General features: G+C 40.6%; 1 protein-coding gene across 2 annotated transcripts; it reads left to right on the forward strand.

The window, feature by feature from the left end:
• The first annotated feature begins 5,592 nt into the window (after nucleotides 1-5,592).
• LOC122131993 (CXXC-type zinc finger protein 1-like) lies at nucleotides 5,593-11,251 on the forward strand. 2 transcript variants are annotated; one of them, XM_042706733.1, is made up of 15 exons: nucleotides 5,593-5,684; nucleotides 6,027-6,142; nucleotides 6,396-6,496; nucleotides 6,637-6,767; nucleotides 6,870-7,025; nucleotides 7,351-7,500; nucleotides 7,711-7,818; nucleotides 8,057-8,244; nucleotides 8,561-8,768; nucleotides 9,328-9,435; nucleotides 9,806-9,855; nucleotides 9,957-10,053; nucleotides 10,156-10,308; nucleotides 10,912-11,064; nucleotides 11,138-11,251. In XM_042706733.1, the coding sequence occupies exons 2-14, from the start codon at nucleotides 6,078-6,080 to the stop codon at nucleotides 11,056-11,058; spliced, it is 1,662 nt and encodes a 553-aa protein (XP_042562667.1). In that variant the 5' UTR covers nucleotides 5,593-5,684; nucleotides 6,027-6,077; the 3' UTR covers nucleotides 11,059-11,064; nucleotides 11,138-11,251. The 2 variants fall into 2 exon arrangements, with proteins under 2 accessions (XP_042562667.1, XP_042562666.1); XM_042706732.1 differs by lacking the exon at nucleotides 5,593-5,684 and adding an exon at nucleotides 5,691-5,837.
• Nucleotides 11,252-15,262: the final 4,011 nt, after the last annotated feature.

Here is a 15,262-nt window from a genome sequence, read left to right on the forward strand (position 1 = left end):
CACACACAGCTGTGTAGTACTTGGCCCACTGCATTGGCCTAGTGAAATTTAATTCAGGCGTAATGGGGCTAATTATTTCATAAAACATTTTAAAAGTAGAGGATTTCAGTTAAACCTTGCACATGTTGATACTTAAGCTGACAAAGCACTCAAAGTTACATGTCAAAATATCATGATACCAAGCTTGTGCGTCTCAAGTAGGAATTAGTAAGAGTATGAGCTGAGTGTGTGCTACTTCTGAAACCCAGCTCGCAGAAACCTATTACCTGCAGTTGCTATGCACACAAACCCAATACCTCCTCATTGTTTGTTATATAGTGAGATTGGAGCCTGCCATTTATGTTTTTAGTAGGTTTAGTCGGCAAAGACAGAATATAAGAGAACGCAGAAATGTTTTTGTGCCATTGCTGGGGTTTGCCATCTGAAGATATACCATGGAACCAAAGGTGCTATACCAATAGAACCTACTAGTTACAGACCACAAACTGTGCTCCTATTGCTGTTAACTATTACTGCTGTTAGTGCTGAGGTTCTCCAGATGGGCTCATTTTGTTTCAATGATCTCTAAGAAAGATCCCTTTCAAAAACAATATGGCTGACCTGTCTTCAGAATATTTAGCTTGCCGTGGTATATGGATGGATCCTATGGTTGAAGTGTCCATCCGTTGCTCATTTGAAGTAGAAAGGAAAGTGTAAACACATATTGAAAACGAGTGCGTTTCAGTCGTCCTATATAGGCCACAGCCTCTGCTGTCACACAACTCTGATGGGATTTGGTGAGTCAGGCAGAGTAAGAGTAGCCAGTCGACACAGATGTGTCAGCTACACAAGCACTTTATCAAAGGCTGACAGCCGGACAGAAACTGAGACATGAGATAAACAGCGTGGCAGGAATGTCTCAGCGTGGCTGTAAGATAAGGCTGGGTCCAGCACACTCCTAACCAGATCAGGGGCGAAGTTGGGGGGGGGGGGGGCTTCGGGTAGCAGAGGCTCTCTGGGGGTGTCAGGGGGGTGTATCTGTACTCTTAACACTAGCGAACACAAAGTGAAGGATCTCTAACGCTAGCGAAACAAAGATCTGTCCCAGTGAGCGGATGAAAATCGATAAACTTGGTTTATATTGACCAAGTTTCAAGGCATAGGTTTCATTTAGGGCTAAAGGTGAAGTTTGTGATTCTAATCCATATCCTTATCCTAACCATACATTTTTTGTCTAATTCAGCTAATAGTTCCTCACAGTCCTCTAGCTGTTTGTTCAGTGTCTGTGCTCAAAAAACACTCCAGTGTTCGAACACAGCCCTAGCTCTGTAAATGGGAAACAAACATGGTGACTTGGGCCGAGCCATAAACAAGCCCAGCCCATGAATATGGTGCGTCATTGGCTGTTGAGCTCAAATAACAACAACCTTTCGCAAAACCGAAACCGAATCATGGACTGCATCTTGAACAAAATAAACTGTGAGTTCGGATGGACATTTCCTTTCTCATCATATAAGATTATGTGCTTGTGTAATCTGAGATTATGACATATGCTGACATTTCACTCTGAAACAATAACGGGCTCCTCTGCAGCATACCGTCTCCAGCCACCTCCTCGATCTGGGTGGCATTGGTTTTGAAGCTGTGCTGGCTCTTAGTGGTGGAGGGCAAGCGCTTATTGTGTGGGTGGTGGTTGTGCCCGTTACACTTCTGTGGTGAGGCCGAGCCGCGATTCACCGGGGTGCTAGAGGCCGCCGGAGGAGTGCAGATGGGTGTGGCTCCGTTGGCCACACCCTCTTGGAGGGGTTGAGCAACCGGCTGATTGGATACCACAGGGTTCTCTAAGTGAGGATCATCTGAAAGTGGAGGGCAACAAATTATCTAAAGTTGCATAATTTATTTAAGAATTTGTTTGAATGTATCCCATCACTGTGGCTGTTTTTCCTATGTCTTTAGCAAAACTAAGGTCAACCACCCCCAAACGGTCTTCTTCCAAAATTCACTACTATGAGCTCAACCCAGAGCTAACTGCTGATCAAAATTAGCACAATAAATCATCTCTTAATCACTCTGTCACAAAAGACACATGCAGTGATACTTTTGTTAAGAGAGAAGGTGACTTACAACGTATGTGCTTGAGTAGCTGACTTTGTGTGATGTTAATATAAACTAATGATGTAACAATATGCAATAAATAATAATAGACACAGACAGGGACACAGACATAGGAATCAGGGAATTACCTTTGTTTATTGTCTGTGAGATCGTCGGCGTATGGTTTGGAAGGAGAAGAGTGTCTTCGTTTGTACAGCCCACATCTGTTATAGATTCATTACTGCTGCACTGGTCTGGTCTGTCAGAGAGAAGAGCTTCTGCACAGAGGGAGAGAGGGGTCTATTCAAACTACAAAATCCAAGCAGTAATAACAGTCACAAGTCACAGTTCTGGTTTGATGATTAGTGGTAGAGACCAAATGAAAGCACAAGCAAGAGGGAGAGAGTGAGAGAAATAGAGCAGTAGTTCAAGACTTCAGACAGAAGGCTAAAATGAAGTGACGATGACTGAGTTGAAACTAAAGGGGCTAATGTTTTTTTTCAATTGTGGGAGGGCTTCACTTAAGGTTCAGTGCCAAATCGGGACTTGAAAGAAGATTTAAGGATGTAATTGTGTCCAGGTGCTGCTCTTTTTACAGAGAACCTGGTTGTAAACAAAACGGTACATTTCACTCTCATTCTTATTGAATCTTGAAAACGAACTAATTCTGCCAGTTAAACAAATACCTTTCATTGAAATACTGCAGATATATTGCCGTTCCAAACTGTTTACCCATAATTGAACATTTTCTAGCATCCACACACAGTAGGAACAGATTAATCCTAATGTAATGTAGGTAACGCCCAACGCCCTAACATGACTTGCAAACACATGATGAGAGGTCCATCACTCACAACTAAGCTAATATGAGTAAATCCAAACTGCTTTAAAAAAAATGCCTATTAAAAACATGTCGAAATATTGAGTAAGTTACATGTTTTATTATTGTACACAACTCTATCCTTGGTCTCAGTATACACCCAATTCTCCTAAGTGGATGTTTTCACTAACCATACAGGAGTAATAGCAGATTTACCTTTTGGTTCCACCTCTGGTTCCTTTGTGGCATGTTGGAGACAGTGGCCCTGAAGGTTGTCCACACTCTTGGGCCAATCCTGTCCAACGCCATCACCCCCCGGAGCCTGTGGATGCCCATCCATGGCTTCTGTCTCCTCCTGAGACACAGAGAACCCCCCCTTACAACCGAAGAGAGGAAAACAAAACAATAAGTCCAGCTTATCATACGGTTATGGATATTATGGGTGACACTACAACCACCTCTAATGAGTAACGTCTGTGTGTGTGTGTGTGTGTGTGTGTGTGTGTGTGTGTGTGTGTGTGTGTGTGAATGATGAATGTATGATATAAATGTGTAATAAGATATAATAATATGTTGACATGGGTCATCACATATATGACATACATGTATCAAAATGTAATAAACAGGAACAGTAAAGCACATACACCAAAATATGTACTTTGTTATTTCATCTTCAAACATTTCTTTCTGTTTAAACACCTGCATAATTAGGTCATCTGCCATGGATTCCTTAAACATTTGCAACAGGTGTGACAAGACATGCCATAAAGTTGAGGTGTTTGTATTTTGTACCACAACACACAAGTAGATTACTTGTCTCACTTTCAACTCTCTTTCTCTCTCTCTCTATCAACACAAAATAGATTGGAGTGATATTTTGTCCCTTCCACGACGGGCATAGGATACTTTATATGTTAATTGATATTTTGTATAAAATGATCTAAGAGAGTGAAATTGCATTGAGGTTTACACACTGGTTCTGGTTTGGGTTGAACAGAACACAAATAAATGTTCCTGGTTGTGCGTTTCAGACAAATATGAAGGATAACCCCTTTCCTCCACTAAAATATCCAAAAGCTTAGAATAAAGCATAATTCAGCTATCAATAATTTTCCGATGTTATCTCCACCACTATCTTAACTTCCATTTTCAATTGTTTAAGCTCCACTAAGAACTCGCCTATTTTTTTCACTAGCCTATACTTCACCTGAACTATTCTCCGTGATTTTGCATTTTACCACAGACTTACAAAAGCACTGGAAAAGGGGTGACCATATGACATGAAAGTGTCATGTTATTATATGATAATTCACATGTCCTACCTTGTTCTATGGCAGGTTTACAAAGTATTGTCTTTTTGTTTGTAATAGCCTACTTCATAAATGCATAACTATCGCTTGTATTATATTTTGATTCAGCAGTCAGCTTTTGACCAAATTGGTTACTGATATATCAGAAAAAACTCTAACCCTAATTAAAACGATTTTATGGAGTAACCAATGAACAGCTAATAGTCTCATATAGCAAAGGTCTTGAAATTTACACTCTACATTTTGAGAACTAACATTCGATATTGTGCCTCCCACTGTGACAGTAAACTGTTAGCCTACCTTGAATTCTTTTGCTCCAGTCTTAGACCACGGTATATTAAATTATATGAAGAAGGAGCATGTCAAGTCTGAGAATTCCCCTTAACCCTGTTGGCGGATTCGGAAACAGGTTCGTGGAGTTCCTCTGAGGAAGCCGACTACACTACATCTGTTCTGTCAAGCCACAGGCTTTAACAGGAGGGTCTGGGGATATGTCGGAAGTTAATGTGCACCTCCTCCCTATGAACGTGACCGCTATCAGTTTAACCAACCCATTTTGCAACGTTAATAATTTCAGGACCCTACAATTGAGAAGACTGTTGGTTACTTAAATTAATGAATTGTTGATTGTTGTATAATTAGATGCACCAGGTTATATGGCCAGTTTCATATGGCTCTTATATGCTAAATACCATCTCATCGTAAGAAATGTATGAGAACTTGGAGGTAGCCTTTTAGGTCTAGCCTTTCATGTCCCCGTGTTCTTTAAGTCGTAATATGATAACCCCTATTTAACATGTTCCTTATTTTTTTTATATATATAGAAAAAACGATTTCATGGAACCGTTCATGGTTACTGAATCACTGAATGGCATATAGGCTAGGCCTACTTAATCATATTTATAAGGCTATGGTGCCCTCACAACTGACACAAAACTCTGAAATTCCACTGGGAAAATTCATTTCTTTGATTTAATTAATTTATTGTATTTATTTTCAGTCAGGTGGCCTTAAGATTACTGTACTGTAATGATGATAGGATGATGATGATGATGTTGTGATACTTTTTATCTGGGTGATTGTCATAGCATACAAAAAAATCAAGACTCTTCTACACAATGTGGAATACATATGTGAATAGTCCAAACGATAATAAAGTTATTTCCACAATTGTTAAGCAAGGCAATAGGCCTATCACACAGCTTTAAGAAAATAAAATGTCTGTCATACACGACGACATAGCCTAAACTAATATTTGATGTCATGTTTTTCCAATACCGACTAGGCAGTGATGTCCTGAGACAGTAGGTTGCAGTTTCTAGCCTAATCCACGAGTTACGTATAGGTGTAATGTAGGCTGGCTGTACAGTAGGTGGCACTAAAGATATTTTTTTCAAAGGTCCAACAAAATGAAATGACCGAAGAAAAGCTAAGCGGAAGTTCCTCGAAAAACGACTTGTTTCGATAGCTTTCGAGTACAGGTTGTAAACAATCTTCGAGTTTGAACAACAACTTACAGATAGATCCTTATGGTCTGGATTTTATTATTCATTTAGACAATTACACACTTTTTGATATGTTTGCCTTTTTAAAGTAACAACACAGTTTGACATAACTGTTGGCTGGTCGACATGGTAGGTAACGTTAGATACTGATAACAACCAACTAGCTAGGTAACTATAGCTATGATAACTAGCGATAGCTAGTTAGCTAGCCGACCCAAACAAGCTACGATTTGGACTACTTATGCTAGCTATCATAATGGGTTGTTAATCACATGCACAACATTTGTAACTAACACATTCTTCTTGCTGTTTTTTTAGGAAAGGGGGGTACCAGATTTTGCCCTGGGACCTAAAAGAGGCCAGGTAGGAATGGATAGAGCAAACGCCCCCGTGTATTGTGTCTGCCGCAAACCAGACATCAACTGTTTCATGATGTAAGTATTGTGAATTCTGCCCTCGTGCATGTTTTGATTCAACTTACATTAACGTTCGTGTGTTGCGCTGTAACAGGTATTGCTGGAGTATGAACTAGTAAACAACAATGTGGAAAACAACGTAGGGAATAGCTTAACTTGGAGTTACAGTGACCGTGAGACAGTGACCTGTCTTTTGAATTAAGTCAAAGGAGAATACAATTTGTTTCTTCAGTTGAGTTTTCTGACAAATGTTTATCTTGTTTTGTAATAGAGGTTGTGACAATTGCAATGAATGGTTTCATGGGGATTGCATCGGTATATCTGAGAAGATGGCCAAGGCAATTAGGGAATGGTATTGTGAAAAATGTCGCAGTGAGTAACTCTTCAGATGTTTTAGATAATAACCCTAACATAAGCGAAGCTACATAGTTTGATGTAATGAATTGGCAGTTACACAAACCATCCTAGTTATCCTAGAGTTATTGTGCCTCTGATGGATCCTTGTGTTGCAGGCCAAAACGGCTCATTGGAGATCAAATACCGCCAAAAGAAAAGAGACAAAGACACAGAGGACGACAAAATGGTGAAACAACGTGGCGGTAGCACACCAGATTTCAAACTAGACGGCCGACGCGGGTCCAGAGTAGGCTAATTCTGCTTACCATGTCCTGTCACCTTGACTACAGTATCTCCTCTTGCCTGATTTAGAGCCTGGCTCATCATGTTTCTCTCCCGTTTGCTGCAGGTGAAGCGATCTGCCCGTATGTGTGGGGAGTGTGAGCCGTGCCGACGCACGGAGGACTGTGCCTCGTGCGACTTCTGCAAGGACATGAAGAAGTTTGGGGGACCCAACAAGATCAGGCAGAAGTGCCGATTCAGACAGTGTGAAGTCCGGGCCAGAGTAAGCTTTAGATTTTACTGACTAGCAACATGACATGGAGTCTGAACCAAACAGATTCATCAAATATTACAACTAAACAAAGCTAAATGTCTCCACTTTCTGTTGTCTGCTTGACATCTAAAAGGTCACTGACACACATTTAGCTGAATGCAATATATTTTCTTCCCTTATAAACTGCAACATTTTGTACGCTTCACCACAGAAATAAGAGTGACGTGTGTCTGTGTGTATAATTTATTTGTAAAGAAATAGAAGCGAAGTGATAAGATAAAGGCAAACCAGATGATGGCTTCCTGATGATCTTATTGTGTTTTTTGTCTGGCAGAAAATGCTGCGAGTGAAGGAGGAGGAGAGTAACAATGCAAAGGACCGCGACTACTACTCGCGAGACAGTCAACTGTCTGATGATTTCAGTGAGACTGAGATGGAGCTCTACAAGCACTATAGGGCTGGAGAATATGATGAGCACAACCCGGTATCCACCTCCACTCCCCACAAACACTTTGGCACAGTGACACAGTGTATATCAGTGGAACTCTAGCACAAAACACCTCCCAGTTCAGATTAATTTGGTGCTTATGCATATTGCTGTTTGTATGCCCCATGAAACACTTGGATTGCAATTCTCTCTCCTCTCACACTGTGTCTCTCTCTGCGTGTGTGTGTGTCTGTGTGTGATGTTTAGGACTGGGGAAGTGATGAGGAAGAGGGTCAGTATCTTGACCCATCCATCCACAAGAGGGCTGTCAAGGTTAAACATGTGAAGAGACGTGAGAAGAGGTCTGAGCGGAAGGCAAGTAAAACCAATACTACCACTTCAGATAGTGCTTCAGTTAGTATGTCTATAGTGAACTTTGTCTGCGGTGTAATAAGAAGCTCTTTATGCTCCGTTTCTCTCTTCGCCTCACTGCAATGTACATTACTTGCTGTTTCTCTCCTTCCACTTGTGCTCTTTCTGTGACTCTCTCTCTCTCTCTCTCTCTCTCTCTCTTACTTTGCCTGCCCTCTGATGTTGTCTGTTCATCCTTCAGAAAGAGGACAGTAAAGTGCGGCGGCATAAACAGAAACAGAAGCACCGCGACAAGGTGCGGCACAACGAGCGGCCAGAGCCGAAAGATACCCCTGGGTTGCGGCAGTGCCTTGGACCTGGCTGTGTGGAAATGGCATGTCCCAACTCCAAATACTGCTCCGATGACTGTGGCATGAAGCTAGCAGCCAAGTAAGATTCTAGTATAGGATGCCTAAAGAGAGAACACATGTGTCTGACAGTTTCATGTGATTTTAAATAACAGAAGCATTCAGAGGGCATTTGTGTTGAGTGTAGAGAATTGGATGAACTTGGATAAACAGCAGAAAGAACAAGAACACACACATACACTATATATTTTGATTGTGCCTGTTTTTGTTGATGGCACAAGACGCACCTCTAGCGTGTCGTTGATTTATATTCGTATAGCAACTGTATTGGGATAAAACAAATAGTTTCTTATGTCCTAAGATGTTGCTGACTTGCCCCTTTCTCCCTGCATGGACAGCCGCATCTATGAGATCCTCCCTCAGCGCATCCAGCAGTGGCAGCAGAGCCCCTGCATAGCTGAGGAGCAGGGCAAGAAGCTTCTGGAACGCATCCGTCGCGACCAGCAGCAGGCCCGGCTGAGGCTCACCGACATGGAGCGCCGCTTCCACGAGCTGGAGGGCATCATCGCCAAAGCTAAGCAGCACACTGTACAGGAGGACCAAGAGGTGAGGGGCAGGGGCAGGAGGGGGCGGCTCTCACGCAAAGCTTAACTGTTACAGGATGGTTCTAGATAGTAAATAATGAAAAGCATGTTTTTACACGTAGTAAGAAAATCGCCTGAAAGTGCACTGATCTCCGGTGAAAGAGATGACTGCAGGCTCAAAGCAGAGTAAATCTTTGACGTCTGCAGTGGGAGGTTTTTTCCTGTAAACAGCTGGAGCATTTATATCTTTATGACATTCTCTACTGAGCCATTCGCCACCGGAATGGTCTATCCTCCAACAGCATGTCTAACAATAGCGAACGTCCCTGAAATTCATTACACATTTCTATAGTTACAAAGAGTTTTTGTGATTTATTGTGAACATTTTACTGTGGCAGACTAGACGGGCAAAAATATGTAGAATGTAACAGTGCTGTTATTTTTGAGAAAATAGCAAATGTAGTGTTTTTACACAGAAGTAAATGGAAATACGCATGATGAGAAAAAAATGAAACTGAAATGACTTAATTATCTATATGAATGATTAAGTTTCTCACGCATGCATTCTTGTATTACTCCAGGTGAATGAAGGGGATGACGACACCGACCTTCAAATCTTCTGTGTGTCATGCAGTCACCCTGTTAATCCAAAGGTGGCGCTACGACACATGGAGAGGTGCTATGCAAAAGTAAGCAGTTTCCACTATTTCATCAGCCTCAATGTACAGTTCACAGTCACAGTCGCAATGCTGTGTAAACACAGTAAGTCAGTAAGTCTAAACAACCAAATGCCCCATTGTTTGTTTGTTGAAGGGGGGGGGGGGTTACTGTTGCTTTTATAGAAGATGTGATAAACTGGTGGATGGCTGTTAACAGTTGATTTTTTTATAGGTTGGCATCAGTTATTACTCTGACCTCTTACACTGTTGTAAAGGGGCAATGACAGTGTGTTTCATCATTAGAAAAATGAAACACTGGAGGAGGCAGTTTCAAACAATGGATGTTTTACAAATGTTATGCAAGACCAAAAGGCTACATAATATATTTTTCTATTCACAGTATGAAAGCCAAACATCATTTGGCTCGATGTATCCCACACGCATTGAAGGGTATGTTTGTCCAGTTTTAACCACGTTTTCAACATTCTAAAACATTTTGCTACTAAGATTAACTATTCAAATGTTTTCTTTGATTTGTTTTGTTCTTCCAGAGCCACAAGGCTTTTCTGTGATGTGTACAACCCACAGAGTAAAACCTATTGTAAGAGGCTTCAGGTCCTGTGTCCAGAACACTCAAGGGACCCTAAAGTAAGATTATGAGATTATCTTTTACAAAATGTAATCTACAAAATGGAACAATAATAATTAAAAAAATGAAACATATTTTTGCTAATCGAAATCTTTCTCCAGGTTCCAGCTGACGAGGTCTGTGGATGTCCCCTTGTGCGTGACGTGTTTGAGCCAACCGGAGATTACTGCAGGGTGTCCAAGCGCAAGTGCAACAAGCACTATTGCTGGGAAAAGCTCAGAAGAGCAGAGGTTGACTTGGAGCGGGTGCGAGTGGTCAGTACACATGCTGGAAAATTGGTATTATCTTGGTTAAAAAACATAGACGTCCACACAGTGTTTTGGTCATCAGTGTTTTGGTTTCACTAATGACGGCACTGCTAGTTTAAGGCTGTGTGTAAACTGCCTGGTAAAAGTGACCCAATTCTGATTTTTTTTGCTCACATATGGCACGGATCGGATATGTATTATGAATGTGTAAACAGGTAAAAAGCATATGGAATTAGGTATTCTCAGATTCTTTTTGGTCCTCATTCATATGTGGAAATAAATCTGATATTAATCGATTATCTGCCGATGCAACTCGCACGTCATTGAAAATAGGACAAACTTTAATGACGTATAATGTTACTTTCATGTGCACAACTGGCAAGACAGCGAAAAGTGAAATGGAGGATGAAGGCTCAGGCCAGTGGACACCTGCCTAGGGTTACCTGTCTTTGCGGACCTCTGATAATGCTTCGAAAAGCAATAGATTGTATTTTTTGTTTATGAATCATTTACCAGGCAGTGTAAAGTCAGCCTCACTAATTATCATAATTCATTATTAGGTTTGAGGTTGGTTAATGTTTCTGTGTTTTTTCCCCTCAACGCTGACAGTGGTACAAGCTGGATGAGCTGTTTGAACAGGAACGGAACGTTCGTACAGCGATGACGAATCGAGCAGGCCTACTAGCTCTCATGTTGCACCAAACCATTCAGCACGACCCCATCACCACAGACCTACGCACTAACAAGGAGAGATAACCTCAGGTCTGGATCTACATACATCAGAATAAAATATAAATTGGAATATACATGTTTTGACATTATTCTATTTGTATAGGTTGTAACCTTGTGGAAGATGTCCCAAGAAGAGTTGTGGAATGGATCGCCGTGCTTCTTTTAAACTCTCGATTAACATACTGGTTTTACTTTTTAGTTTGCATCAACTTTAAAATTTTTTTTTAAAATTCCCAGAGCTAATCATGTGTGGCCTCAGGGGTGGCCCATGTCATAGGCGACATAGGCGGGTGGCCCCAGGTGCAAAATGACGGAAGGGTGCAGCACCAAATTGTAAATCTTTTTCAGAAATGCGCCCTCTCACGTTTGTAGACTTGTGTCGCCCTTCTACTCAGTTGCTCAGCCAGAGCCAATCAAAACAGTGCCATGCACAGCCACTCTGCTGCGTACGCACACATCTGTTTCTGAAGAAATTTTAAAGGGTTAGCTAGCATTAGCCTATTAGCAGAATGACAGGATGTCTATCCCCAATGAAATCTGTGATTTACTGTGTGGAGATTGGTCTGGAGGGGTGTATGTCATGGCTTACACCTTCATAAACAAGAAGCTACTAATAAACCTTGTGAGACCATTGTGTGCTAGATAGCTCCATGTGGCTAGTGAGTTTCTGTCACATCACCAGTGAGATGTATGTAATATTAGCCTGTGTCCTCAGTTAACAGATAAGTAAAGTAAAGGCCGTAATGTCTGTTGTTACCTAAGAAGATAACATTAGCTATCATTACCTGTTGTTTGTGACGGAGCACAGAAGACTGAAGGATATGACTTCATATGATATGTAATAAACAAGCTTTTTGACACACACAAGGTATGAGTCCATGTTCATGTTGAGTGGCACGCATCAGTTTTGACTGATGAAAGTCAGTATCATGAATGAAAGGGTGATCTGTTTTTGTAGTACTAACTGGAAGACTGTTACATCCTGGACTGGATTGAGTGTCTTTTCCACTCTACTTTGCTATCTCAGCAAATTGTAGATGGGTTTCTTTTGGTGAGCATTGACCATTGTAGCGTAGGCCAGTGACATGGCACTATAATTGTTGTTATTGTTTTATTTTATGTATTTTGGGTAAAATAATTTATTTCTAGTAAAATCTTGCTTAGGCCGTGAACAGTGTCATGACCAGCCTTGTGTGGCCTTATTGTAACAAAATATAGGCTGCCCATTTTTGGATGAGAATTATGTATTTGACAATCTTGTCATGTATTATATGAATACTGACAAAGAAACCTTCCTCCAAACTAAAAGAATGGAATGTGTGACATGTTCTCAAGTTGTGGCAGGAGGGCAGATGACTTGGCCTAAACGTGAAGTGCACAATGTCAAATTCCACAACTCATGATAAAAAATATGTGGCTGAAGCATGAAAAATGTGTTGAGGTTTGAAATATAGTTACATATTGTTACATGGTGATGTTTTTTTCCTGGCGATAGCATAAGCCATAGCCTTTTTGGCATGTTCAAAAGCAGAATTCCATAACTTATTTCAGTTAACTTCAAAATAATACATGAGCTGTTTGGTCAGTCCTAAACAACACACGACCCATATCGATTTAGTTAAGTCTAAACCTGTCTAAATACTTCACAGACTTAGAGTTTTTGAGACAGCTTTTCTTCTGAACTAATTGGAACTTCGTACACGACAAAAGAAAACTTAGCTATGTGCTTTTAAATGTGATTATTGGGTAATTATTCTGTATTGTTGCGGTAAAGTGAAACTCTAGTCCACGGTTGACATCAACCAGTATGCTTAAATTCACTACTTTCAATTGATCTGGCTAGCGACGAATTTCGTGTGTAAGTCAAGCTTTCTATCAGCATTGCACATGCTCAGTGTTTCGCGCTGCAAGACCGATGGGACCGAAGACTGGAGTGCACAAGACGACGCTGTCGTAAGTAAATCGACCTGTTTTGTTGTATAACACAGTGGATATGTTTTAATGCGTCGGGGGTTCGTCATTGCACGCGATTGTCTATCCAACTCGATGACTTCTGGGTCCTCTAAATTAGGACTGTCCATGAAATCGCTGGACTGGGGGAGCGATTCATGTCCGCAACGTTGTTTTCCAACGAGCTTTCGCTGTTGTAGGACGTAGGCAGGAACGGAGTTGGACCTGTTGGGGGGAGAGACCACCATGTTCAGAGCTGATTACAAACACAGCGCAGGAGGGCTAGCGCTGCTAACGAAATCTGCGCTATCAGACCGAACATGCTGTAGATTTACGAAATAATTTAAGTCCACAACCTTATTGTTTTACGACCAGTGTTCTGTCAAAACATTATAACCAATCATGACCCTGAACTTCTTTACAGAAACGAAGTGACCAGTAAACGGTCTTAAACACATGGCAAATATGATTAGCATTGTTTCAAAGGACAGGTCAATATCTACGCAATCAGAGTGTATTAGTAATGTTTATGACTAACATAATTCTCCAGAACAATTTTACCTTAGAATTAGGTTTAAAACGTTATCAAAGTATTTGCAGTTCAATTCACAGACACCTTTTGTTTTACCTCCCATATCTATTTATTTGTATTTATGACAAACTGAAAGCAACGTGATTTCTTAGGTGAGACTAGCTAGCTACTTACGTATTCTATTTGGCAGATGAAGCCCCCTACTGGCTAACGTTGGTTTTTGCAACACTCAGAACTGCAAATACCGTAGTCAGTTGACATTTGAAATGAAAGTTAATAACACCATACAAGTGAAATGTCATTAATCGCAGGATTGAAGGGATTTAATCCATTTAGAGGAGTGGTCTCTGTATGGCCTGTGGTGACATCTGTTGTCTTTTTAAGAGCGAGGTCACCAACACCTGGACAGATTTAGTAGTTCCTCGTGATGAAGAGGTATCCAAAAATCTCCTTCAGAACTAATTTCAGACGTGTTATCAATCTCAGTGAAATAAGCAAAGTGTTCACAAGTATCTCTGGTACACATATGGCCACATTGCCTTCTTTAAAATTCTAATTTGAGTAGGCCTAATACTCCGACCCAACAGTGGTACAGTACTTTAACAGCCACAAATTTTACGTTTACACCTCCTCACCCACAAAAGCTGAGTAAGCAACTGTAACTATCATTACCCCCATTCTATTTTAGTTTGAGATATGACACAATATATCTGCACATTATATCTGATATTCATCACAACCACGCTTTCAAGTTAAAAAGCCCACCTTTACAAATGACCAGTCTTAGAGCTGCATATAATAATAATAATAATAATAATAATAATAAACTTTATTTGTATAGCACCTTTCATGCAAAACAATGCAGCTCAAAGTGCTTAAAAGCAAAGAAACCACACGCACAAAGAAATTAATGCACAGTGATCCACATAAAAATAGACATCGAATAAACACAAAACACAAAGACCAGGATGGAGTGCATTAAAAAAAAAACAGGGATAGAGTTCATAAAGACCCAAGACAAAAACTAGAATACATAAAATGCATAACATAAGATAAACTAAAGATAAAACTCTGCAGAGATATAGTCTATCCAACCCCTTAACACCATTTCATATCACAATGAAAATCAAAGTAAAACACCCCAAAAAAAAAAAATATATATATATATTCATATATATATACAATGCGAAGTCGCAGCTAGTTAAAGGCTAAGGTGAAGAGGTACGTTTTTAGCTTTCTTTTTAAATGTTTAACAAGCTGGCTTCCCTGATAGGCAGTATGTTCCATAGCTTTGGGGCGTAATTGACGAAGGCTGCGTCCCCGATTTTCTTACGGCTGTTGCTGGGAATCTCCAATAAACCAGCATTCGATGATCTCAGTGTTCTTGAAGGCAAGTATTTGACAAGGGAGTTTGCAACGTAACTTGGTCCTAGCCCATTAAGGGCTTTGTATATAAGAAGAAGGACCTTAAAATCAATTCTAAAGGTTACTGGAAGCCAGTGCAAAGCCGCTAAAACGGGACTAAAGTGCTCTCTCCTCTTGGTTCTGGTTAATAGCCGAGCTGCAGAGTTTTGAATGAGCTGAAGTCTCTCAGTTGTTTTTTTTCGGGAGGCCAGTTAGAATTGCATTACAATAATCAAGCTGGCTTGAAATAAAGGCATGAATCAGTTTTTCAGCATCTTTTGATATGACAGTAATCCGTTGGACATACACTATATGGACAAAATTATTTGGAGGGGGGATGGT

This window comes from Clupea harengus, unplaced genomic scaffold (assembly GCF_900700415.2).
Source record: "Clupea harengus unplaced genomic scaffold, Ch_v2.0.2, whole genome shotgun sequence".
NCBI classification, from domain to species: Eukaryota; Metazoa; Chordata; class Actinopteri; order Clupeiformes; family Clupeidae; genus Clupea; species Clupea harengus.

What these genes read in the sequence shown, in the direction of transcription:
- LOC122131993 (XM_042706732.1), top strand. An exon ending in GACATCAACTGTTTCATGAT is followed by an intron (nt 6,143 to 6,395) that starts GTAAGTATTGTG and finishes GTTTTGTAATAG; the next exon opens with AGGTTGTGACAATTGCAATG. An exon ending in ACGGCCGACGCGGGTCCAGA is followed by an intron (nt 6,768 to 6,869) that starts GTAGGCTAATTC and finishes CGTTTGCTGCAG; the next exon opens with GTGAAGCGATCTGCCCGTAT.